Source organism: Salmo trutta, chromosome 8 (genome assembly GCF_901001165.1).
Source record: "Salmo trutta chromosome 8, fSalTru1.1, whole genome shotgun sequence".
NCBI lineage: Eukaryota > Metazoa > Chordata > Actinopteri > Salmoniformes > Salmonidae > Salmo > Salmo trutta.
This window is the reverse complement of record NC_042964.1, coordinates 35,615,837-35,643,158: the sequence shown is the minus strand read 5'-3', so window position 1 is coordinate 35,643,158 and position 27,322 is coordinate 35,615,837. Positions and strand designations below refer to the sequence as shown.

At 44.2% G+C, this 27,322-nt stretch overlaps 1 protein-coding gene across 1 annotated transcript; it reads right to left on the bottom strand.

Annotated features, from left to right (window-relative positions):
- Positions 1–766: 766 nt before the first annotated feature.
- On the bottom strand, positions 767–23,153 carry LOC115198782 (branched-chain-amino-acid aminotransferase, cytosolic). The gene is made up of 11 exons (XM_029761059.1): positions 22,963–23,153; positions 21,365–21,424; positions 14,722–14,922; positions 13,684–13,794; positions 12,133–12,252; positions 11,765–11,925; positions 9,922–10,064; positions 9,346–9,431; positions 7,874–8,014; positions 3,401–3,475; positions 767–1,969 (listed from the first exon to the last, which is right to left on the bottom strand). Exons 1-11 carry the CDS (start codon positions 23,068–23,070, stop codon positions 1,931–1,933), a joined length of 1,245 nt encoding a protein of 414 aa, XP_029616919.1. The 5' UTR covers positions 23,071–23,153; the 3' UTR covers positions 767–1,930.
- Positions 23,154–27,322: the final 4,169 nt, after the last annotated feature.

The window sequence follows — 27,322 nt, the reverse complement described above, 5'->3', positions numbered from 1 at the left end:
AAGCTTTTGTGAGTGTTATGTTTACTGTTCATTTTGTATTGTTTATTAACTATTTCACTTGCTTTGGCAATGTAAACATATGTTTCCCATGCCAATGCAGCCCTTAAATTGAAAATTGAATAGAAAGAAAGAGAGAGAGAGAGAGAGAGAGAGAGAGAGAGAGGGGTGGGTGGGTGTAAGCTCCTCGCTCCAAGGCACTCTGCAGGGAGGCAAAGAAGAAAACAGAAGAAGAGTGACAATAAAGAGGGGAAGGAGAGAAAAGAAAGAGATGATGGAGAGGACTAAGAGAGAGAAGAGAGAGAGAATAGAGGGAGATGAGATGTATCCTTAGAGTCAAGAGGGAGAAGAGGGAGAAGGAGATGGGATGGAAAGGAGAAGTATGCTCCTGCAAACAGACATATGTTGGGGAATTTGTTTACAGTTTCCTGTCCTGCATGCGATCAACAGCCAGTTAAAAAGGACTACAGTACAAGGGGAAAAGTACTGTATCTAAGGCCTTGGGAGCTGGGAGCTGTACCATGGGGTAAGTTGGTAAGATGTGTGTGCTGGGCGCTATACCAGCCTGCCGCAGGGCACAGGGCTGGAACCAGCACCAAACAGCCCTATTTTCACTGGGAGGCAGCTCAGCCAGGAACCATGGGCCCTGCCCTGGGGAACCACACACACAAGGGTACACACTCACAAACACACACACACACACACACACACACACACACACACACACACACACACACACACACTGAACATAATGCAGTAGACACAAATGTTTCGGTGCGTATTTATTATTTGGATCAACAGAACAGGCAATATTGTATCACTCGACGCATTGCATCGATGACATAAATATATCTCTTCCATCTAAGTATATATAGAACTTGACATAAAACAGATATTGTGCTTCACTTTCTAGGTACAGATAGAGAGATATCTGTCAATCAAGGCAATACAGGTCTACAGTAAATTACAGACATTGGTCAAAGATAGTACATCACCACACAAACGGCCAGCATTATGTTTGATAAGATATCACTATCAACAGATCGTAGATATAGCATACATTTTGACATTAAACGCCACACACTTGTTCGCGCACAGCAACTGGCATGGAATGATATTACTACTGCCTGTAGTGCTACTTCGACTTGTGCTTTCTTTGATACCAGTGGTTTGTGTATCATTCTGCCACTCTAGGTTCCGAGCTTCAGACGTCAGGGATCTCTCTCACTCTGATATATCAAGGGTTATTTCCAGTGCCCTCTTAGAATTCATTAATCATACTCCTTTAGCTGTACTAAAGCGCTTTCCTTGAGAAACTTGGTCCGCCATTTAAGCTCACTTTAAAACTGTTATATTTGTTCGAAAATAAAATTCTAAAACGCTCTATTCAAAATAGAAATACCATAGTCAAAAAGAACGTTTTTTCGCATGACGCGGTTCAAACACACACTTGCATGTAACGATCCTGAACTACATAACATCTGCCTGTGTAACATGACCCCTTTTAAAGGTCTGTTGAGTCAAAGTGGTTTAACGTGAGTTGCTGGTCATTGCTAACGTTACTCCTCTCAATCTTCTGCTGGTCATATTTTAGAGTGAACCCTTTAGCGGGGCTGCCACACCAGGGCAGACTGTTGAGATCTGCACCGTCTGTGGGTCAGTTCTGCGCAGGGCGTGTGAACGGGGAAGTCGTGCACATTTCGAGCAGAGTTAGAGTGGAATAATATTGCTACTGACCCTATGGGATTTCAAACTGAACATCCAGTATACTGCAATCTGAGAAAGATTATTGCACATTTAAAAGAGCTTACCCACATACAACATTGTACTGATATAGAGGTTACACGTGTGTGTGTGTGTGCATGTATGTCTGCGTATATGCATATACGGTTTGTGTGTGCTTGTCCCAGATACCCACACCACTGTGTCTTGGTTACACGAGGACAGACCAGTCACTCTGGGTCCGGCCGTACTGTGACCAAGGAGAGAAAAGATCATCAGAAGGTCAAAGGTTAAACTGGGGTCAAACAGGCATAAAAGCACAGGCAAACAATTCCGGTAGCAGTCGCAAACTGTTTTATCTCCTTGCCTACAACACAGTGAATGGCGCAACCGAAAACACAAAACAAAAAAAAGAACAAATATCCCAAGAAATCTTGCGAACTCAGCCCCACACAAAACAACGACCAAAATCAATAACAGAATGTTCCTCAACTGCGACAACCGCGGAGACAAATCCAATTATTTACGTCTCATGTTGCAAATTAGTTCTAATGGACAGAGTCGTGAAAATAAATAAGCGCCCGCAAAGAGAAACAAAAGCAATGCAATTTGTAATTAACATGAAAGAGAAACGGAGGACCGTGTTAGTAAACCCATCTTTCATCCCTCTTCTCATCCCTCGCTCCCCTTGTCTTAGACAACGCGTTTGTTTGTGCCCAATGTCTTCTTCTTGGGGAGGCGGACGCCGTTCTGTTTTTCATCCAAATTAAATGTCAACAGATTTAACATCAGGCTGGAGTTTTTTTGTTGCATTTTGTCGATGTTATTGTTCATTAGGCTTCTCTCTCTCTCTCTCTCTCTCTCTCTCTCTCTCTCTCTCTCTCTCTCTCTCTCTCTTTCTCTCTCAGTGTCATTTGCAGCATCTTGGCTTTGATCACAAAGTCCGAGACAATAATTAGGTTTGTGTAATTACAGCAGGCATCTTAATGAGAGCTTTCAGGACTGTGTGTCTGCTCTATCTCCCATCCCTGCCCAGCCATTACTACATGAACCTCCTCCTATCTCCTCTGTCTGGCTGTGTGTCGGCCCCACAATGAGCTACAGGGGGGAGAGAAGCTATCGCTAGGGCCACACGTACGCTCAGATAAGGTTTACACACACAGGCAGGCAGGCAGGCACGCACACGGATACACACACAGCACTAGTGGTTGGGAAGAGGAGACACACGCAAGCTCTCACACAAAGCCGTGGCGATGAGGAGATTTAGAGGGCAAACGATAATCACCTGACCTAGCCCCGACAGGGTGAAATGATACGGGGCAGAGAGGAACACAAACTCACAGACGTAACGGAGAGACGGCCAGACAGAGAGAGAGAGAGATACTGAGAAAGATCTACACTGAATGAATGACCCACTCAGTTTAACACCCCCACTAGCAAAGGTATTCCACTTGCTGGGCTCAAATGAGTGATCCACTGCTTCGCAAACACACACGTGACCGTCGACTCGACAACTTCTTAGCCAGTTGCGCCTCCGAAGAGGTTCCACTTTGATAGCGCGAGTGGAGGTTACAATACAATCTACCTCTGTTACACGTCTCACTGGGCACACACTGGTTGAATTAAGTGACGTTGAACCAACGTGGAATAGATGTTGAATTGATGTCTGTGACCACCTTACCTGTATATCTGTGAGCTCCTTCATCAGTCTAGAGGCGAGCTGGGGGAAATCCTCCTGGCAGGGGATATGTAGGTTCTAGACACACACACACACACACACAGTTTAAAAATACTACTTTCTGGAGTAGCTGTTCAGCGGTTTATGACAAAGTGTTAAACATGAAAGTGCTTGATTCTAATGTTTTGATTGCTTTCTTGATTGCATCATTCATCCATTCAGTCATCCATCCATTCATCCATCCATCCATTCAGTCATCCATCCATTCATTCATCCATCCATTCAGTCATCCATTCATTCAGTCATCCATCCATCCATCCATCCATCCATCCATTCATTCAGTCATCCATCCATCCATCCATCCATCCATTCAGTCATCCATCCATTCATCCATGTTAAATGAGGCCTCACCCCCTGGTTACACTAGTGACCATACCCCCCGTGCATCCGGCAAAGGCGGAGGTGTTGCTAACATCTACGATAGCAAATTTCAATTTACAAAAAAAAAAACAATGACGTTTTCGTCTTTTGAGCTTCTAGTCATGAAATCTATGCAGCCTACTCACTCACTTTTTATAGCTACTGTTTACAGGCCTCCTGGGCCATATGCAGTGTTCCTCACTGAGTTCCCTGAATTCCTATCGGATCTTGTAGTCATAGCAGATAATATTCAAATTTTTGGTGACTTTAACATTCACATGGAAAAGTCCACAGACCCACTCCAAAAGGCTTTCGGAGCCATCATCGACTCAGTGGGTTTTGTCCAACATGTCTCTGGACCTACTCACTGCCACAGTCATACTCTGGACCTAGTTTTGTCCCATGGAATAAATGTTGTGGATCTTAATGTTTTTCCTCATAATCCTGGATTATCGGACCACCATTTTATTGCGTTTACAATTGCAACAAATAATCTGCTCAGACCCAAACCAAGGAGCATTAAAAGTCGTGCTATAAATTCTCAGACAACCCAAAGATTCCTTGATGCCCTTCCAGACTCCCTCTGCCTACCCAAGGACGTCAGAGGACAAAAATCAGTTAACCACCTAACCGAGGAACTCAATTTAATCTTGCGCAATACCCTAGATGCAGTTGCACCCCTAAAAATTAAAAACATCTGTCATAAGAAACTAGCTCCCTGGTATACAGAAAATACACGAGCTCTGAAGCAAGCTTCCAGAAAATTGGAACGGAAATGGCGCCACACCAAACTGGAAGTCTTCCGACTAGCTTGGAAAGACAGTACCGTGCAGTATCGAAGAGCCCTCACTGCTGCTCGATCATCCTATTTTTCCAACTTAATTGAGGAAAATAAGAACAATCCGAAATTTCTTTTTGATACTGTCGCAAAGCTAACTAAAAAGCAGCATTCGCAAATGGAGGATGGTTTTCACTTCAGCAGTAATACATTTATGAACTTCTTTGAGGAAAAGATCATGATCATTAGAAAGCAAATTACGGACTCCTCTTTAAATCTGGGTATTCCTCCAAAGCTCCATTGTCCTGAGTCTGCACAACTCTGCCAGGACCTTGGCTCAAGATAGAGATACTAAAGTGTTTTAGTACTATATCTCTTGACACAATGATGAAAATAATCATGGCCTCCAAACCCTCAAGCTGCATACTGGACCCTATTCCAACTAAACTACTGAAAGAGCTGCTTCCTGTGCTTGGCCCTCCTATGTTGAACATAATAAACGGTTCTCTATCCACCGGATGTGTACCAAGCTCACTAAAAGTGGCAGTAATAAAGCCTCTCTTGAAAAAGCCGAATCTTGACCCAGAAATTATAAAAAACTAAACTATCGGCCTATATCGAATCTTCCATTCCTCTCAAAAATTTTAGAAAAAGCTGTTGCACAGCAACTCACTGCCTTCCTGAAGACAAATAATGTATACGAAACGCTTCAGTCTGGTTTTAGACCCCATCATAGCACTGAGACTGCACTTGTGAAGGTGGTAAATGACCTTTTAATGACGTCAGACCGAGGCTCTACATCTGTCCTCGTGCTCCTAGATCTTAGTGCCGCTTTTGATACCATCGATCACCACATTCTTTTGGAGAGATTGGAAACCCAAATTGGTCTACATGGACAAGTTCTGGCCTGGTTTAGATCTTATCTGTCGGAAAGATATCAGTTTGTCTCTGTGAATGGTTTGTCCTCTGACAAATCAATTTTAAATTTCGGTGTTCCTCAAGGTTCCGTTTTAGGACCACTATTGTTTTCACTATATATTTTACCTCTTGGGGATGTCATTCGAAAACATAATGTTAAATTTCACTGCTATGCGGACGACACACAGCTGTACATTTCAATGAAACATGGTGAAGCTCCAAAATTGCCCTCGCTAGAAGCCTGTGTTTCAGACATAAGGAAGTGGATGGCTGCAAACTTTCTACTTTTAAACTCGGACAAAACAGAGATGCTTGTTCTAGGTCCCAAGAAACAAAGAGATCTTCTGTTCAATCTGACAATTAATCTGGATGGTTGTACAGTCGTCTCAAATAAAACTGTGAAGGACCTCGGTGTTACTCTGGACCCTGATCTCTCTTTTGAAGAACATATCAAGACTGTTTCAAGGACAGCTTTTTTCCATCTACGCAACATTGTGCAAAAATCAGAAACTTTCTGTCCAAAAATGACGCAGAAAAATTAATCCATGCTTTTGTTACTTCTAGGCTGGACTACTGCAATGCTCTACTTTCCGGCTACCCGGATAAAGCACTAAACAAACTTCAGTTAGTGCTAAATACGGCTGCTAGAATCCTGACTAGAACCAAAAAATTTGATCATATTACTCCAGTGCTAGCCTCCCTACACTGGCTTCCTGTTAAGGCAAGGGCTGATTTCAAGGTTTTACTGCTAACCTACAAAGCATTACATGGGCTTGCTCCTACCTATCTTTCCGATTTGGTCCTGCCGTACATACCTACACGTACGCTACGGTCACAAGACGCAGGCCTCCTAATTGTCCCTAGAATTTCTAAGCAAACGGCTGGAGGTAGGGCTTTCTCCTATAGAGCTCCATTTTTATGGAATGGTCTGCCTACCCATGTGAGAGACGCAGACTCAATCTCAACCTTTAAGTCTTTACTGAAGACTTATCTCTTCAGTAGGTCCTATGATTAAGTGTAGTCTGGCCCAGGAGTGTGAAGGTGAACGGAAAGGCTGGAGCAACGAACCGCCCTTGCTGTCTCTGCCTTGCCGGTTCCCCTCTTTCCACTGGGATTCTCTGCCTCTAACCCTATTACAGGGGCTGAGTCACTGACTTACTGGTGTTCTTCCATGCTGTCCATGGGAGGGGTGCGTCACTTGAGTGGGTTGAGTCACTGACGTGGTCTTCCTGTCTGGGTTGGCGCCCCCCCCCCTTGGGTTGTGCCATGGCGGAGATTTTTGTGGGCTATACTCGGCCTTGTCTTCGGACGGTAGGTTGGTGGTTGTAGACATCCCTCTAGTGGTGTGGGGGCTGTGCTTTGGCAAAGTGGGTGGGGTTATATCCTGCCTGTTTGGCCCTGTCCGGGGGTATCATCGGATGGGGCCACAGTGTCTTCTGATCCCTCCTGTCTCAGCCTCCAGTATTTATGCTGCAGTAGTTTATGTGCCGGGGGGCTAGGGTCAGTCTGTTTCATCTGGAGTATTCTCTTGTCTTATCCGGTGTCCTGTGTGAATTTAAATATGCTCTCTCTAATTCTCTCTTTCTCTCTTTCTTTCTTTCTCTCGGAGGACCTGAGCCCTAGGACCATGCCTCGGGACTACCTGGCATGATGACTCCTTGCTGTCCCCAGTCCACCTGGCCATGCTGCTGCTCCAGTTTCAACTGTTCTGCCTGCGGCTACGGAACCCTGACCTGTTCACCGGACGTGCTTGTTGCACCCTCGACAACTACAATGATTATTATTATTTGACCATGCTGGTCATTTATGAACATTTTAACATCTTGACCATGTTCTGTTATAATATCCACCCGGCACAGCCAGAAGAGGACTGGCCACCCCTCATAGCCTGGTTCCTCTCTAGGTTTCTTCCTAGGTTTTTGGCCTTTCTAGGGAGTTTTTCCTAGGGAGTTTTTCCTAGCCACCGTGCCTCTTTCACATGCATTGCTTGCTGTTTGGGGTTTTAGGCTAGGTTTCTGTACAGCACTTTGAGATTTCAGCTGATATACGAAGGGCTATATAAATAAATTTGATTTGATTTGATTTTGATTTGATTTGATCCATCCATCCATTCAGTCATCCATCCATTCATTCATCCATCCATTCAGTCATCCATCCATCCATTCATCCATCCATCCATTCAGTCATCCATCCATTCATCCATCCATCCATTCATTCAGTCATCCATTCATTCAGTCATCCATCCATCCATTCAGTCATCCATCCATCCATTCATCCATCCATCCATTCAGTCATCCATCCATCCAGTCATTCATCCATCCATCCATATGTTTTAAGGGTAGTGAGTTGTGGTTGTGTACCTCTCCCTGGTAGAGTATGCGTCCCACAGGACTGACCACACATGCAGTACCAGAGCCAAACATCTCCTTAACTCGGCCCTCTTTCAGAGCACAGCGCAGGTCTGCCATGGTCAGGTACCGCTCACACACCTTAAACTCCCCCTAGAAGAGGAGAGGGAGAGGTGGATGAGGAGAGAGGGAGGTGGATGAGGAGAGAGGGAGGTGGAGGAGGAAAATATATATAAGGAAACTCATACAAGGGCAGGCTTCTGTAAACGCTTAGCTTCTCATCTCTGCTGAAGACTTCCTGCATTCTGCACAATATTTCACTCTCTCCCTATTCATCTCTCTCTATATGTCAGGGATCTCCAACCCTGTTCCTGGTGAGCTAACCTCCTGTAGGTTTTCACTCCAACCCCAGTGGTATCTTACCTGATTCATCTTATCAACTAGCTATTCAAATAAGGTGTGCTAGATTAGGGTTGGAGTGAAAACTTACTGGACGGTAGCTCTCCAAGAATAGGGCTGGAGAGCCCTTCTCTCTCTCTCTCTCTCCCTCTCTCTCTCTCACACCCTACTGTGGCATCTTAGTTGCCAGATCTGCCTGTGCTTTAGCCAAGTCCTCCAAGATTCCTTGTCATACTATACATGTATCTGATCTGGCAACCAGGCTACTGGTTTAATGGCCAGTGATAGCCACTGGTATAGTGCCTGTGCCCCTGTAGCAGATGGAATTACCCCTGGTGGTATGTCCATGCAAGTGTCAAATCCATCTTTCCCTTAATTAAACCCCGAGTGCCATGGCAAGTTCAACCCTCTATCTTTCTCTTGCCCCCTAGCTTGTGGTGTTGTTGAACAATCTTATGTCTTACCCTTAGAGAACACATTGTACTTGCCCCCCTCTTACCCTCTCTATATACAGTATCAGTCAAAAGTTTGGACACACCTACTCATTCCAGGGTTTTTCTTTATTTTTACTATTTTCTACATTGTAGAATAATAGTGAAGACATCAAAACTATGAAATAACACATATGGAATCATGTAGTAACCAAAAAAGTGTTAAACAAATCAAAACATGTTTTAGATTTTAGATTCTTCAAAGTAGCCACCTTTGCCTTGATGACAGCTTTGCACACTCTTGGCATTCTCTCAACCAGCTTCATGAGGTAGTCACTTGGAATGCATTTCAATTAACAGGTGTGCCTTGTTAAAAGTTAATTTGTGGAATTTTTTTCCTTCTTAATGCGTTTGAGCCAATCAGTTGTGTTGTGACAAGGTAGGGGTGGTATACAGAAGATAGCCCTAATTTGCAAAAAAAATCTAAAAACCTGTTTTTGCTTTGTCATTGTGGGGTACTGTGTGTAGATTAATGAGGGGGAAAAACGATTTAATCCATTTTAGAATAAGGTTATAATGTAACAAAATATGGAAAAATCAAGGGGTCTGAATACATGTTAAATGTACTGTATATTCATTCTCTCTCTCTCATACCCATTTCCTGGTGAGTTCCAGGATGCTCTGCCGCGTGATCCCAGGTAGGATTAGTCCATCCAGAGGGGGCGTTGCCAGCTCCTCCTCTGGAGAGAAAAACGTTGGATGAACAAATGAATTAAACAGATCATTTAGTGTCAATGGAATATCCAATCTGACCCAGTTTACAGAGATAAGAGAAGAGGTGAAGAACAGCACTGGCTATGTAAGACTGCAGCTGCGGTGATATACACTCTAACCACCACTGTACAATCAGACACAAAGATCAGTTTCCTGTTCGGTAACATTATGTCCACATCAACAGATCCAGAAGAGGATGGTCGTGTTCCCCCGCTCAGATGTTGCTGACGCATGCCAGATCTTACAATGCCTGGATAGGTATTTTAAGTATCAGCTAACCACGTCATATGTTCTAGAAATGGTGTGGCATGCAAACATTGGTTGATGCATGGAATGTCTGAACATGGGAACGCAACCTATATTTCCTTTGGCCTTGTCCAATTGCAATAGCCCGATTAAGGCAAAGGTATTATCCCTAATCTCATTGGCCATGACACTGAAAGTGATCATGATTACCTCCTTTCTCATTATTCCAGAAGAGGAACATGTTCATGGTTCCAACCTCTGTGATTTGATGGTCGTCTCCGTACAGCCAGAGGACCTGCTGGCACCCATAATGCACTGCTTCATGCTGGGCGTAGATAGACGCTCCATAGTTCCTGTAAACAAACCACCATGTTCATGTTCATTTTAATCCACAAACGAGAGCTGTCCGTTTACATTATAATTCCATGTGTCGTAATCCAAATGATATGACACTGTTCCGTTCGTTAGAGTTAACTAGCGTGTGATCTTATTGTGTACTGTACATAAATCGTGTCACAATGAAATCCAAAGCTCTTTAGAGTTGAATCTGGTGTAAAGCTGTGTTAGTACTGTTGGCAGGGTGGGAATATTAGGGTCAGGATAAATTAGTACCACACATTGCAAAGCAAGCATTTTTACTGCATCTCAAAAGAATACTACCATGTCTGATCTTCCTTTACTCAAAGGGTGCAGTAACCAAATCCAATCCTATCTGGTGATATGTTGGATATTTTACAGTTTCCAGTCTCTCCTCTAACCCTCCCATCTTAAGGTCTCCAGTCCCTCCTCTTACCCTCCCATCTTAAGGTCTCCAGTCCCTCCTCTAACCCTCCCATCTTACAGTCTCCAGTCCGTCCTCTAAACCTCCCCTCTTACAGTCTCCCGTCCCTCCTCTAACCCTCCCATCTTAAGGTCTCCAGTCCCTCCTCTTACCCTCCCATCTTACAGTCTCCAGTCCGTCCTCTAAACCTCCCCTCTTACAGTCTCCAGTCCCTCCTCTAAACCTCCCCTCTTACAGTCTCCCGTCCCTCCTCTAAACCTCCCCTCTTACGGTCTATAGTCCCTCCTCTAACCCTCCCCTCTTACAGTCTCCCGTCCCTCCTCTAAACCTCCCCTCTTACGGTCTCCCGTCCCTCCTCTAAACCTCCCATCTTACAGTCTCCCGTCCCTCCTCTAAACCTCCCATCTTACAGTCTCCCGTCCCTCCTCTAACCCTCCCCTCTTACGGTCTCCCGTCCCTCCTCTAACCCTCCCCTCTTACGGTCTCCAGTCCCTCCTCTAAACCTCCCATCTTACAGTCTCCCGTCCCTCCTCTAAACCTCCCATCTTACAGTCTCCCGTCCCTCCTCTAACCCTCCCCTCTTACAGTCTCCAGTCCCTCCTCTAACCCTCCCATCTTACAGTCTCCCGTCCCTCCTCTAAACCTCCCATCTTACAGTCTCCCGTCCCTCCTCTAAACCTCCCCTCTTACAGTCTCCCGTCCCTCCTCTAAACCTCCCCTCTTACAGTCTCCAGTCCCTCCTCTAACCCTCCCATCTTACAGTCTCCCGTCCCTCCTCTAAACCTCCCATCTTACAGTCTCCCGTCCCTCCTCTAAACCTCCCATCTTACGGTCTCCCGTCCCTCCTCTAACCCTCCCCTCTTACGGTCTCCAGTCCCTCCTCTAAACCTCCCATCTTACAGTCTCCCGTCCCTCCTCTAAACCTCCCATCTTACAGTCTCCAGTCCCTCCTCTAAACCTCCCATCTTACAGTCTCCCGTCCCTCCTCTAAACCTCCCCTCTTACAGTCTCCAGTCCCTCCTCTAAACCTCCCATCTTACAGTCTCCCGTCCCTCCTCTAACCCTCCCCTCTTAAGGTCTCCAGTCCCTCCTCTAAACCTCCCATCTTACAGTCTCCCGTCCCTCCTCTAACCCCCCCATTTTACAGTCTCCAGTCCCTCCTCTAAACCTCCCATCTTACAGTCTCCAGTCCCTCCTCTAACCCTCCCATCTTACGGTCTCCAGTCCCTCCTCTAAACCTCCCATCTTACGGTCTCCCGTCCCTCCTCTAACCCTCCCCTCTTACAATCTCCTGTCCCTCCTCTCCAGGCTCTGATGTATTTGGAGTCGGCCCAGAGAGAGACAGGTTTAGCTCCTGTGCTGAAGAAAGAACCAACAGGACTCAGGATCACATAAAGTAGAGCATGGGACGGCTTCTTCACTCCTAGAGACCGCTAGGAAGGGACACAGGCCACACACACACACACACACATGTCAATAGTTGACATACTCTTGAGCTCTTCACAACTTAATGATTACTACTTCACCAACAAGTATAGGGGAAGCTAGACAGAGGGAGAGCCCTGTCACAGCATATGAGAGTGAATGAGACAGTCCCTCACAGAAGGAGACAGAGAGTGGTTGGTTGGTCATCTCCTCACCTCAGTACCCAGGAAGGTGGGTCGGATGTAGAGACTGGCAGAGTCTGACTGGGGTACCCACTCCAGATCCACCTGCACCAGCCTCCTGATACACTCTACCAACTCTGCCCTGTCAAATGCCTGGAGGAGGGAGGGTGGAGATGGAGAGAGGAAAAAATGGGAGGTTGAGCCAGGAAAGGAGAAATGGGACAAAAATATGAACAAACAGAACATTCAGTGACTGCCGCAGACGCTACAGAAAGTCATTTAGCACACTCTCTTATCCAGAGTGACTTACAGTTAGTGCATTCATCTTAAGATAGCTTAGTGAGACAGCCACATACCACAGTTGTAGTAAGTACATTTTTCTCAATTAATTAGTTATCTGCAAAGTCAGTACTAGTAGGAAAAGCAATTTTGTTGATGTACTGGGGAACATTGTTCCAGTCTTGTACTTTACATGATATGATACACTGTAGATACTAGACACTGTATCTATACTGAACACAAATATAAACGCAACATGCAAAAATGTCAAATATGTTACTGAGTCACAGTTCATATAAGGAAATCAGTCATTTGAAAAAAAATCCTTGGGCCCTAATCTATGGATTTCACATGACTGGGAATACAGATATTCATCTGTAGGTCACAGATACCTTTAAAAAAAAAGGTAGGGGCGTGGATCAGAAAACAAGTCAGTATCTGGTGTGACCACCATTTGCCTCATGCAGTGCGACACATCTTCGCATAGAGTTGATCAGGCTGTTGATTGTGGCCTGTGGAATGTTGTCCCACTCCTCTTCAATGGCTGTGTGAAGTTGCTGGATACTGGCAGGAACTAGAACATGCTGTCGTACACGTCGATCCAGAGCATCCCAAACAGCTCAATGGGTGACATGTCTGGTGAGTATGCAGGCCATGGAAGAACTGGGACATTTTCAGCTTCCAGAAATTGTGTACAGATCCTTGTGACATGGGGCCGTGCATTATCAGGCTGAAACATGAGGTGTTTGCAGCAGATGAATGGCACGGCAATGGGCCTCAGGTTCTCGTCACGGTATCTCTGTGCATTCAAATGGCATCGATAAAATGCAATTGTGTTTGTTGTCCATAGCGTACAGTATGCCTGCCCATACCATAATCCCACCGCCACCATGGAGCCCTCTGTTCACAATGTTGACGTCAGCAAACCGCTCACCCACACGACACCATACACGTGGTCTGCGGTTGTGAGGGCGGTTGGACGTACTGCCAAATTCTCTAAAACAACGTTGGAAGCGACTTATGGTAGAAAAAATGTACATTAAATTCTCTGGCAACAGCTCCGGTGGGCATTAGCGCAGTCAGCATGCCAATTACATGCTCCGTCAAAACTTGATACATATGTGAGTGGGCTTTTATTGTCCCCAGCACAAGGTTCACCTGCGTAATGATCATGTTGTTTAATCAGCTTCTTGATATGCTACACCTGTCAGATGGATGGATTACCTTGGCAAGGGAGAAATGCTCACTAACAGGGATGTAATTCTGAACTTTTTGTTCAGTACCATTGCCTGTATGTGTTCTTACCGGCAGGCAGGCCCTCTCTGCAGACTTGGCCATACGGTTCATGTTGAGCATGGGTCTGAAGAGACGGACTTTGTCATCAGCACCTCGGTATGCCTTCATACCCTCAAACAACTGACCACAGAACAGAGGAGAGGAAATAGACAGGGGTTAAGACTGGCTGACAGGAGAGAACCACTGACCTCTAGTCATTCTCTCAACAGAGTGAATATACTAACATGTAAATGTAAACATAATGAATGAGGTCCAGAATGTGAAATTGGCTTCCTGAACCTATGTGTGTGTGATAGTAAGTTTCAGTACATATGAGCGTACCTGTGTTGGCCATTTATGTCCAATCCACTGTCCTTCAACTATCCTAGCTGTGCCTATTCTTATCAGAGCTACAATTAAAGTGTAGTACATTCATCTTAAGCTCTCAGCACAAACTCTCAGCATCTCAGCAGCACAGTCTGTTTCCCGATTGAAGACACTGAAATTGGGGCTGTAAGATGTGAAGACCATGGGGAAGGTCCTATACATAATTGTAGTGTAGACGCTGACCTGTACATTTTCACCAGTGTTGGAATTGCTCATTGGTAGGCTGGTTAGAGCCTGTTAAACCCCTCCTGTGCCAAGTACGTTACATTAGCTACACATGCCTGCTTAAGCCTATTCCTTTTTATTTGGGACCTTTTCAGACTTTTCGTTTGTTTTGACAGTCGTTTTGCACATGTTTTGTTAATATTTCTGCCGTCATTCATTTTCGAACACTATAGTTTAATGAACCGGCACCTGATTTTGCACCTTTAACTTTTCCTCCTGCTGCTTTTTTATATCCTTGAATTAATTCATGTTATTAGACCTATTTAAAATACATATAGATTGCCTAAGTTATTTTAGTACAAAATAAATACATAAAAAAATGTAATGTATGTCATAAATCTACCAACATATGTCTACTGTAGTCTTCATTACTATCAGGTGGGCAGCAAGAATGGACAGCATGAGCGTGAGATACATTAACTTTCTAACAAGGCCTAACAAGGTGGCGTTTCCTACCTGCACACCGTAGTGCATGGCTGAGCTGGCCGGGTGGAGAGACAGGTTACCAAAGGGCTTGATGTGAGGTTTCTGCCAGCCTCCAGCGTTGGTCCACTCTATGGTCAGCATGTGGTCAGAAAACACAGTTCCAAACACCAGATTGGTCAGGTCAGGTTTGGCCTTGTGGGTCTGGGACAGCTCAATGACCAGATCAGCTACCTGGGGGGAATATAGAGGACATGGTTTAGAAGTAAACTCATTATACACACTGCTTTAGGTGTAATATACTGTATGTCATTGTCCACAAACACTGTTGTAACATGTATAGGTCAAAACAATGTCCATTTGATAAAGGAGTACTTTGGGGACATTTCAAAGTGAATTCATTCTGTGTTCATTTTTGTATCATCATTAGTACAGTGTAGGCCGACATGATCCCAATTCTAGCTCCAAGATGCCGGCATTTAGAAAAAGTGCTGATATATTGGCGCATTGAACCATGTCGTGTGCCGTAGTTTTAAAAATTCTGTGTATAGTGCTAAAAACAATGACGTCATACCTGAATTCCGACATCTTTAGGCACCTTCGCCATTGTACAGTAACGTAAACTTTTGTTACGTTACATACAAATTCTAAAATTGATTCAATAAATAAAAATCCTCATCAATATACACACACAATACTCCATAAAGACAAAGTGAAAACAGGTTTTTAGACATTTTTGCAAATTTATTAAAAATAACAAACAGAAATACCTTATTTACATAAGTATTCAGACCCTTTGCTATGAGACTCGAAATTGAGTTCAGGTGCATCCTGTTTCCATTGATCATCCTTGTTTCTACAACTTCATTGGAGTCCACCTGTGGTAAATTCAATTGATTGGACATGATTTGGAAAGGCACACACCTGTCGATATAAGGTCCCACAGTTGACACTGTCAGAGCAAAAACCAAGCCAGGAGGTCAAAGGATTTGTCCTTAGAGCTTCAAGACAGGATTATGTTGAGGCACAGATCTAGGGAAGGGTACCAAAACACTTCTGCAGCATTGCAGGTCCCCAAGAACACAGCCTCCATCATTCTTAATGGGAAGAAGTTTGGAACCAGCAAGACTCTTCCTAGAGCTGGCCGACTGGCCAAACTGAGCAATCGGGGAAGAAGGGCCTTGGTCAGGGAGGTGACCAAGAACCTGAATGTCACTCTGACAGCGCTCCAAGGTTCCTCTGTGGAGATGGGAGAACATTCCAGAAGGACAACCATCTTTTCAGCACTCCACCAATCAGGCCTTTATGGTAGAGTGGCCAGTCGGAAGCCACTCCTCAGTAAAAGGCACATGACAGCCCTCTTGGAGTTTGCCAAAAGGCATCTAAAACAAGATTCTCTGGTCTGATGAACTCTTTTTCCTGAATTCCAAGCGTCACGTCTGGAGGAAATCAGGCACCATCCCTACGGTGAAGCATGGCGGTGGCAGCATCATGCTGTGGGGATGTTTTTCAGTGGCAGGTACTGCGAGACAAGTCAGGATCGAGGGAAAGATGAATGGAGCAAAGTTCAGAGAGATCCTTGATGAAAACCTGCCTCAGAGCACTCAGGACCTCAGACCGGGGTTGAAGGTTCACATTCCAATAGGACAACGACCCTAAGCACACAGTCAGGACAACGCAGGAGTGGCTTCAGGACAAGTCTCTGAATGTCCTTGAGTGGCCTAGCCAGAGCCTGGACTTGAACCCGATCTAACATCTCTGGAGAGACCTGAAAATAGCTGTGCAGCGACACTCCACATCGAACCTGAGATAGCTTGAGAGGATCTGCAGAGAAGAATGGGAGAAACTCCCTAAATCATATCAAATCGAATTTTATTGGTCACGTACCCATTTTAAGCAGATGTTTTTGCAGGTGTAGCGAAATGCTTGTGTTCCTAGCTCCAGCAGTGCAGAAGTATCTAACAATTGACAACAGTACACACAAATCTCAAAGTAAAATAATGGAATTAAGAAATATATAAATATTAGGATGAGCAATGTCTGAGTGGCATTGACTAAAATACAGTAGAGTACAGTATATACATTTGAAATGAGTAAAACAGTATGTAAACATATTTAAAAGTGACTAGTGTTCCATTTAAAGTGACCAGTGATTCCATGTCTATGTTCATAGGGAAGCAGCCTCTAAGTTGCAGGGTTGAGTAACCGGGTGGTAGCCGGCTAGTGATGGCTATTTAACAGTCCGATGGCCTTGAGATAGAAGCTGTTTTTCAGTCTCTCGGCCCCGTCTTTGATGCACCTGTACTGACCTCGCCTTCTGGATGATAGTGGAGTGAACAGGCCGTGACTCGGGTGGTTGATGTCCTTGATGATCTTTTTGTCCTTCCTGTGACATCGGGTGCTGTAGGTTTCCTGGAGGGCAGGTAGTGTGCCCCGGTGATGCGTTGGGCAGACTGCACCACCCTCTGGAGAGCTCTGCGGTTACGGGCGGTGCAGTTGCCGTACCAGGCAGTGATACAGCCCGACAGGATGCTCTCAATTGTACATCTGTAAAAGTTTGTGAGGTTCTTAGGGGCCAAGATGAATTTCGCTGTTGAGCCTTCTTTACTACACTGTCTGTGTGGGTGGACCATTTCAGGTTATCAGTGATGTGTACGCCGAGGAGCTTGAAGCTTTTCACCTTCTCCACTGCGGCCCCGCCGATGTGAAAAGGTGCGTTCTCTCTCTGTTGATTAGTTCTTTCATTTTGTTAACGTTGAGGTTTATTTTCCAAACTTGATGATTGAGTTGGAGGCGTGCGTGGCCATGAAGTCAAGGTTAAACAGGGAGTACAGGAGGGGGCTGAGCATGCACCCTTGTGGGGCCCCTGTGTTGAGGATCAGTGTAATAGAGGTGTTGTTTCCTACCTTCACCACCTGGGGGCGGCCCGTCAGGAAGTCCAGGACCCAGTTGCAAAGGGCGGGGTTTAGACCCAGGGCCCCGAGCTTAATGATGAGCTTGGAGGGTACTATGGTGTTGAAGGCTGAGCTATAATCAATGAACAGCATTCTTACATAGGAATTCCTCTTGTCCAGATGAGATAGGGCAGTGTGCAGTGCAATGGCGATTACATCATCTGTGGATCTATTGGGGTGGTATGTAAATATATAGTGGGTCTAGGGAGTCAGGTAAGGTGGAGGTGAAATGATCCTTAACTAAGCCTCTCAAAGCACTTCATGATGACAGAAGTGAGTGCTACGGGGCGGAGGTCATTTAGTTCAGTAACCTTTGCTTTCTTGGATACAGGAACAGTGGTGGACATCTTGAAGCAAGTGGGGACAGCAGACTGGGATAGGGAGAAATCGAATATGTCCGTAAACACTCCAGCCAGCTGGTCTGCATATGCTCTGAGGATGCGGCTAGGATACCGTCTGGTCTGGCAGAATTGCGAGGGTTAACACGCTTAAATGTCTTACTCATGTCAGCCACGGAGAACGAGAGCCCACAGTCCTTGGGAGCAGTTCTGTCACGACTTCCGCCGAAGTTGGTCCCTCTCCTTGTTCGGGCGGCGTTCGGCGGTCGACGTTACTGGCCTTCTAACCATCGCCGATCCACTTTTCATTTTCCATTTGTTTTGTCTTTGTCTTACACACCTGGTTTCAATCCCCCAATTACATGTTCATTATTTAACCCTCTGTTCCCCCATGTTTGCTTGTGAGTGATTGTTTCTATATAGGAAGGTCCGTTATTGTGGGCTCTGTTTTGTATAGCATTTATTATATGTTGAGTAAGATACGGTTATTTACTCATATCTGCTGTCCTGCGCCTGACTCCTATACACCAGCTACACACAGACTTCCTTACAAGTTCACCTTCAGGATATGTGGTTTCCAGTTTGCACAAAGTCCAGTGTAGTTCCTTGAGGGCCTTCGTGGTATCGGCTTGAGGGGGAATATACACGACTGTAACTATAACCGAAGAGAATTCTCTTGTGAGGTAATACGGACTGCATTTGATTTGTGAGGTGTTCTAGATCAGGTGAACAAAAGGACTTGAGTTCCTGTACGTTATCACAATCACAACATGAGTAGTTAATCATGAAACATACACCCCCATCTTTCTTTCTCCCAGAGAGTTCTGTATTCCTGTCTGCGCGATGTACTGAGAACCCAGCTGGCTGTATGGACGGGGACAGTATATCCGGAGAGAGCCAGGTGTGCCAAGCTTGTAGCGTCATACACAAGAAGACTCAAGGCTGTAATCGCTGCCAAAGGTGCTTCAACAAATTACTGAGTAAAGGGTCTGATTACTTATGTAAATGTGAGACACATTTCAGTTGAATGCATTCAGTTGTACAACTGACTAGGTATCCCCCTTTCCCTTTCCCTATTTTATAAATTAGCAAAAATGTCTAAAAAACTGTTTTTGCTTTGTCATTATGGGGTATTGTGTGTGGATTGATGAGGGGAAAAAACGATTTAATCAATTTTAGAATAGGGCTGTAACGTAACAAAATGTGGAAAAAGTCAAGGGGTGTGAATACTTTCCAAATGCACTGTATCTAATCAGGCGCTTCATAGTTCTGCAATTCTCCCGCTGGCCAGTAAAGGACACTCCAGGCTTTTAACTTCTAAGAACATGAGCCACTCAATAAACAAACACAACCACAGAGGACACCTGACACAACCGCTCTCAGTGTGGGAGTTGCCTTTACCACAGTTCTCGGATCAGATAACTCTCCCCCAATCCTAACATTAACCATGAGGGTGGGAGTAAATATCAAACTTAGTCTAGATCAGTAGCTAAAGGCAAATGCTCTGCTGTGGTTTTTCTGCTCTCAGTGCCTGTCTGGATTAGGCCTGTTTCAGATCTACCTTTCCTGGGCTGCATTTACACAGGCAGCCCAATTCTGATCTTTTTTCTCACGAATTGGTCTTTTGACCAATCAGCTCTGAAAAGGGTATCACAAGAAAAGATCTGAAGGGATTGGTCAAAAGACCAAATAGAGGAAAATAGATCAGAATTGGGCTGCCTGCGTAAATGCAGACCTGTTGCAGCATTGCATAATCTCAGATTACAGAGGGGTAGTGTTGGCCAACAGTCTGAGAGAGCACTGTCAGATTACTCTCTTTCTCACAGTCACACTGTGACTACAGCATTGGTTACCAATGTTTTGGCCTAATATCGCCATTTACTTACCCAGACATGAATCTGATATATTGATATTTTAAACTTCAGTGTGAAAAAATTGGATAAAATACAGTACATTTTCTAGTGACTATATCTTCTCATTAGTTCAGAATTCACACACATCTTTTAAGAAGCGCATGACAAATCACTTCTGACCTGCTGTGAAGAATCTGAGATAGGCCCATTTACAGAGATCCTGATAACTCTGTTAACTAATATAATTGCACAAGAGAGCACGACTTAGGTGAGGTGAATGAGTTCCAAGTAATCCATGTTCAGCGTAACATCACACGCTTCCTTGGTCAGGGATTACCAAACTATAAATACTCTACATCCAGCTCAGGTGGGTCCCAAAACAGGAGTCAGATTCCTACAAGTGTGTACAGTAACAACACGGGGGTCTATAGTGTACACAAGCTAGGCTCAGATACAGTACTACAGAGGTGCTTGTAGTTCAAGACTACAGACCTGATGCAATTATGAGGATGTAGCATCTATGAGGCCCTTTTCTCAGACATTGATTAATTAATAACAGGCTTAATCCAGGCGTGAATGTCCACATCTTAAAATGGTCCTGCACAGCCCATGACAACTCTCTCTCTCTCTCTCTTTCTCTTCCTCGCTCTCACCCCTTTCTCTCCCCCTCTCTTTCTCCTAATCACCAAATCACCACCTGCGACTACCGCCTGCCTGGTTGTCTCCTCCCTGTGCAGCGTTAGAGAGCAGAGTAAATCAGAGCTAAAGCCTGTGGCAGATCACAGGTCACAGCCTGATTGACAGGTGGTGCTTAGCGTTATCTGGGAAAGTGGATTCTCTGTGGAGACGACACAGGACCTCCTAGATAGACCAGGGCCCTCATCCTTCTCTTTCTCTATACCTCTCTGAGGGCCACAAAGGGCCACAACATTGAGTATGTGGTTAGCACAGGGGTCTGGGGAGCACAAGCCAAACGAGGGGCCCCAAAAGGAGTTAACCCCCATGGATCTATAAAATGAACATCTCAGGATCTCCGGTGGATGTCTTTGACTCAGTTTTGCTGAGGCGGCCGTATTGTTGTTTTTGTAGGGGGATGTGTTTTTTTGTTGGATCTAACGGACTGAGAGGCATTAGGAGAGCCATGTGGGTGGGGGGAGGTGTCCATGCTGTTGGTGTGATCTGGACCTTTTGATTGACAACCAGGGGAGGTTTTATGAATATCAGAATCATATCCAGGAAACATCAAGATGGTGCAGCTGGGCACCTCACTGAAGGCAAGTGATTCATCTGATTCATCTGTTAGAGGGAATGGCGTTTCCAGTTTGCCATGCACTGACAAACTTCAAATGTCTTGTGATTGCAGTTCACACGCAATATAAACTCACTAGCGTAGCAGTATGTGCAATATCTGAACTGTTCCACGTTAAAATACCATTGCTGTAACACATGCCTTTGCACACACTTGAAATGAACGAGGAACCAATGCTCATTGCTATGCATTATACCACAGGGTAAATGATTAGAACGTTACCTTGAAGCTGTGGATGCTGTCTTCCATGCCTTTACTGGTGGATACATCATCACCAGAGCCCTGGGAGGACATTGTAAACAACTTTATATAGATGACAACTTTACATAGGATGTAATCAACTACATATAAGCCTAAGCTCATTAAAACATTCCCACTCGGGTAGTGTATTCAGACAATGAGAGAGTAACAGGGTTAGTTCTTTAAAAATGATAATTGGTAACAGCATGGGATGGGGAGCAGGGAGAGATGGGGTTGTTGGAAAGAACAGTGAGGTTTGCTAACGTGAATTGAATGAGGATAGGACTAGGTATTGTCTGTGAGGGTTAAATTCCCTGCTCTGCTCAGCACAGGAGCTCCTTTTACCTGCAGCAAGACGATAGTCTGTCGCCAGGTGAACTGAAGGCTTGCATTTATATTAGGCTACCATTACTCCACAAGCAAAGGCCTAATCATATAATAATAACAGGCATAATAATCAGAACAATAATTGTGGTTGATTTAGATTCTATAATACAAGCTATTTTAACATGTGATCATGCAGTAAATACTGTGAAATAACGTCATTGATTACCCCTTATAGTTATTATGAGCCATTGATAGGCAGCTAACAAATAGACATGCTGGTTATAAGAGCGACATGCGAATAACATGTCGTCGGCGTGATGCAGTTATATAAAATGTGTCATCATATGCTACAGCTGCCTTCTCAAAACACATAGGGCTAAGCAGTATAGATATGTTAAATCATTTTTTATGAAAGAATATATATAACGGACGCAGTTGAAACAAGTGTATTGAATTGTGCGCCTGCGTCAGGAATTCTTATTCAGTCATTTTCAGAAATAGGCAACGATAACGTATAGGTTAGCAGTGGCGGTGAGATCCAGCATGACCGTTTTTCGGTTACTGGAAAGAAGACGTTTATCTTGAGAGATGGAGCGTTCGCTGATGAGGGAACGGCTGTAACACTCGCCATGATGAATCATACGCAACCGAAGTCGCGCACTCGCTCTCTGTCACCAACACACTCTCCTAAACCGCTCACAGATTAAACATTTGTTCACTTTCAAACCCATTGTATAATGTTAGATCTAGGTGCCTGGGCCAACCACAACATTGGTTCTCGTTGCAAATGTGTAATGTATTGGCCACTTTTTGGTGAATGACATTCTGTGGGACTGTGGGACAAATGTTATTGTGGAACAGCAGTAATGCTAAACCTTCACACACATGGGACAGTTACATTATAAGGCTTAACCAGGGCTTTGTCAAGCAAGGCTGTCATAGATTTTCCATAAGGTTATCTATAGAAGCTTGTGTGGACATAGGCATATGTCCTTTTTACTACAATAGCTTATGTCCAACTGTCCTCCAATTATTAGTCGTAGACAAGCTGTTTTATTTGTATATTATGGACATATTCAATCTCTCCCTATCCCAGTCTGTTGTCCCCACATGCTTCAAGATTTTCACCATTGTTCCTGTACCCAAGCAAGCTAAGGTAGCTGAACTAAATGACTATTGCCCTGTAGCACTTACTTCTGTCATCATGAAGTGCTTTGAGAGGCTAGTCAAGGACCATATCACCTCCACCTTACCCGACACTCTAGATCCCCTACAATTTCCATACCGTCCCAACAGATCCACGGACAACGCAATCGCCACTGCACTACACACTGCCCTATCACACCTGGGTCTGAACTCATTCATGTGCCACTGGGTCTTGGACTTCCTGTCGGGCCGACAGCTCCTCCGCCACGCTGATCCTCAACACGGGGCCCCCCAGGGGTGTGTGCTTAGCCCCCATCTGTACTCCCTGTTCGCCCACGACTGCGTGGCCACGCACGACTCCAACTCAATTATCAAGTTTGCTGATGAAACGACAAACAACGACAGAGCTGAGGGCAATGGCATCATGAACTTTACCCAGTACCAGGACATTTTAGACAAAAACTTGTTTGCCTCTGCCAGGAGGCTTAAACTTGGCCGCAGCCCATCAAAATCCACAAAGGAATGGTTAATTGACCACAAAATCAACATTTTGCAATTGCCATCTCAGTCTCTGGACTTTGACCCCATTGAAAACCTGTGGTTTGAATTGAATGGAGTGGTCGATAAGCACAAACAAAGGATACTGGGAAATATCCTGTATGGAGGAATAGTCGAAGATCCCTCCCAATGTGTTCTCCAATCTCATAAAATATTTTAGAAAAAGGCTCAGTGCCATTATCCTTGCAGGGTGAGGTACAGTTTATTGGAAGTATGGGTTCCAATAATTTGTACCCCTATCTTTTTAGATTTTTTTTAATCAAGTTCTCTTTCTCTGAGCAATTGTATTAGAATAAAATAATATAATTTCCCCCATACAATCTTTTTTCTCATCTTTATGAAAGTTGTCAATCATTTTGGACCTGACAATATGTGTCCAGAGGTATGTTGCACCATTGAACAAAAATCTAAACGCAACATGTAAAGTGTTGGTCCTATGTTTCATGAGCTTAAATAAAAAATCCCAGAAATTGTCCATACGCAAAAAAAAAACGTTTTTCTCCCAAATTTAGTGTACAAATTTGTTTACATTCCTGTTAGTGAGCATTTCCTCCTTTGCCAAAGAAATCCATCCACCTGACAGGCGTGGCATATCAAGAAGCTGATTAAAGAGCCTGATCATTACACAGGTGCACCTTGTGCTGGGGACAATAAAACACCACTCTAAAATGTGCAGCTTGGTCATATAAGTTTTGAGGGTGCGTGCAATTGGCATGCTGACTGCAAGAATGTCCACCAGAGCTGTTGCCAGAGAATTGAATGTTCATTTCTCTACAATAAGCCACTTCCAATTTGAATGCACAGAGATACCGTGATGAGATTGTGAGGCCCATTGTCGTGCCATTCATCCACCGCCATCACCTCATGTTTCAGCATGATAACGCATGGCCCCATGTTGCAAGGATCTCTACACAATTCCTGGAAGCTGAAAATGTCCCAGTTCTTCCATGACCTGCATACTCACCAGACATGTCACCCATTGAGCATGTTTGGGATGCTCTGAAGCGACCTGTACGACAGCGTGTTCCAGTTCCCGCCAATATACAGCAACTTCGTACAGCCATTGATGAGGAGTGGGACAACATTCCACAGGCCACAATCAACAGCCTGATCAACTCTATGCGAAGGAGATGTGTCGCGCCGCATGAGGCTAATGGTGGTCACACCAGATACTGACTGGTTTTCTGATCCACGCCCCTACCTTTTTTTTAAAGGTATCTGTGACCTACAGATGAATATCTGTAAGGCCTAATGAATTTATTTAAACTGACTGATTTTCTTATATGAACTGTAACTCATTCAAATCTTTGAAATTGTTGCATGTTGCGTTTATATTTGTGTTCAGTATATAATATGCATTGTAGTATACAACAAACAGGTTTTCCTCCCTGGATTATCCCTGCTGTTTATGGCTTTTCACTTACTGTTCTTCTCTCATTTATATATTAAATGTACAGTTGAAGTCAAAAGTTTACATACACTTAGGCTGGAGTCATTAAAACTCGTTTTTCAACCACTCCCCAAATTTCTTGTTAAGAAACTGTAGTTTTGGCAAGTCGGTTAGGACATCTACTTTGTGCATGACACAAGTAATTTTTCCAACAATTGTTTAAAGAAATATTATTTCACTTATAACTGTCACAATTGTGTGTAGGAATGGACCAAAGCGCAGCATGGGTATCGTTCCACATATTTACATTTTCATGTGAAACTATGCAAGACAAACTAGAAACAAAAACAACAAACCGTGACGAAGAGGTGCTACATGCATAAACTCAAAATAATCTCCCACAAACACTAGTGGGAAAAACAACAACTTAAATGTGATCCCCAATTAGAGACGACGATGACCAGCTGCCTCTAATTGGGAATCATAAGAAAACCCCAACCTAGAAAAAAGAACCTAGAGCACAACATAGAAAATAAATAAACTAGACAAAACCCCCCCAGTCACGCCCTGACCTACTCTACCATAGAAAAATACAAGCTCTCTATGGTCAGGACGTGACAATAACTCACTGTATCACAATTCCAGTGGGTCAGAAGTTTACATACACTAAGTTGACTTTGCCTTTAAACAGCTTGGAAAATTCCAGAAAATGATGTCATGGCTTTAGAAGCTTCTGATAGGCTAATTGACATCATTTGAGTCAATTGGAGGTGTACCTGTGGATGTATTTCAAGGCCTACCTTCAAACTCAGTGCCTCTTTGCTTGACATCATGGGAAAATCAAAAGAAATCAGCCAAGACCTCAGAAAAAAATTGTAGACCTCCACGAGTCTGGTTCATCCTTGGGAGCAATTTCCAAACGCCTGAAGGTACCACGTTCATCAGTACAAACAATAGTACGCAAGTATAAACACCATGGGACCGCACAGCCGTCCTACCGCTCAGGAAGGAGACGCGTTCTGTCTCCTAGAGATAAACGTACTTTGGTGCGAGAAGTGCAAATCAATCCCAGAACAACAGCAATGGGCCTTGTGAAGATGCTGGAGGAAACAGGTACAAAAGTATCTATATCCACAGTAAAACGAGTCCTATATCGACATAACCTGAAAGGCTGCTCAGCAAGGAAGAAGCCACTGCTCCAAAACCACCATAAAAAAAGCCAGACTACGGTTTGCAACTGCACATGGGGTCAAAGATTGTACTTTTTGGAGAAATGTTCTCTGGTCTGATGAAACAAAAATAGAACTGTTTGGCCATAATGACCATCGTTATGTTTGGAGGAAAAAGGGGGAGGCTTGCAAGCCGAAGAACACCATCCTAACCGTGAATCACGGGGGTGAAAGCATCATGTTGTGGGGGTGCTTTGCTTCAGGAGGGACTGGCACGCTTCACAAAATAGATGGCATCATGAGGATGGAAAATTATGTGGATATATTGAAGCGACATCTCAAGACATCAGTCAGGAAGTTAAAGCTTGGTCGCAAATGGGTCTTCCAAATGGACAATGACCCCAAGCATACTTCCAAAGTTGTGGCAAAATGGTTTAAGGACAACAAAGTCAAGGTATTGCAGTGGCCATCACAAAGCCCTGACCTCAATCCTATAAAAAAAAATTGTTCGGCAGAACTCTGTGCGAGCAAGGAGGCCTACAAACCTGACTCAGTTACACCAGCTCTGTCAGGAGGGGCCAACATTCACCCAACTTATTGTGGGAAGCTTGTGGAAGGCTACCCAAAACATTTGACCCAAGTTAAACAATTTAAAGGTAATGCTACCAAATACCAATTGAGTGTATGTAAACTTCTGACCCACTGGGAATGTGATTAAAGAAATAAAAGCTGAAATAAATCATTCTCTCTACTATTATTCTGACATTTCACATTCTTAAAATAAATTGGTGATTCTAACTGACCTAAGACAGGGAATTTTTATTAGGATTAAATGTCAGGAATTGTGAAAAACTGAGTTTAAATGTATTTGGTTAAGGTGTATGTAAACTTCCGACTTCAACTGTATATTGTCTTCCATGCATGTACTACCCTAAGTTTATCAAAGCCTACTACAATAAAGCATACCATTGTTGATGCTAAAAGATACAGAGACGTCTCAAAAGACAGGCAGGAAGAGAGAGAAAGAGAGAGAGAGCATGAGGACAACATTCAAGACAAAATATGCTGTGAAAAGTGTTAAAGTGTTTCATTCTTCAGTGTACATGATATATGTAATACAGTGTATCTAACTATTATTATTGTACTTTAGTTGGTGTGATACCATATTATGTGCTCTGTGTGTGTACTTACCAACAGGCAGGCTCTGTCTGCAGACTTGGACACACTGTTCATGTTAATAATCTTCTTCAGGATTGGTGGGTCCCCTGCGGGACGGTTGAGCTAATGTAGGCTAATGCGATTAGCATGAGGTTGTAAGTAACAAGAACATTTCCCAGGACATAGACCAAT

Coding starts and splice junctions, on each gene's coding strand:
- LOC115198782 (XM_029761059.1), bottom strand. CDS start 23,070: ATGAGTTCAGACCCAGGTGTGATAGGGCAGTGTGTAGTGCAGTGGCGA. Junction 8,015..9,345: donor TGGAACTCACCAGGAAATGG/GTATGAGAGAGA, acceptor CTCCTCTTCTAG/GGGGAGTTTAAGGTGTGTGA. Junction 1,970..3,400: donor AGGAGCTCACAGATATACAG/GTAAGGTGGTCA, acceptor CCTTGGTCACAG/TACGGCCGGACCCAGAGTGA.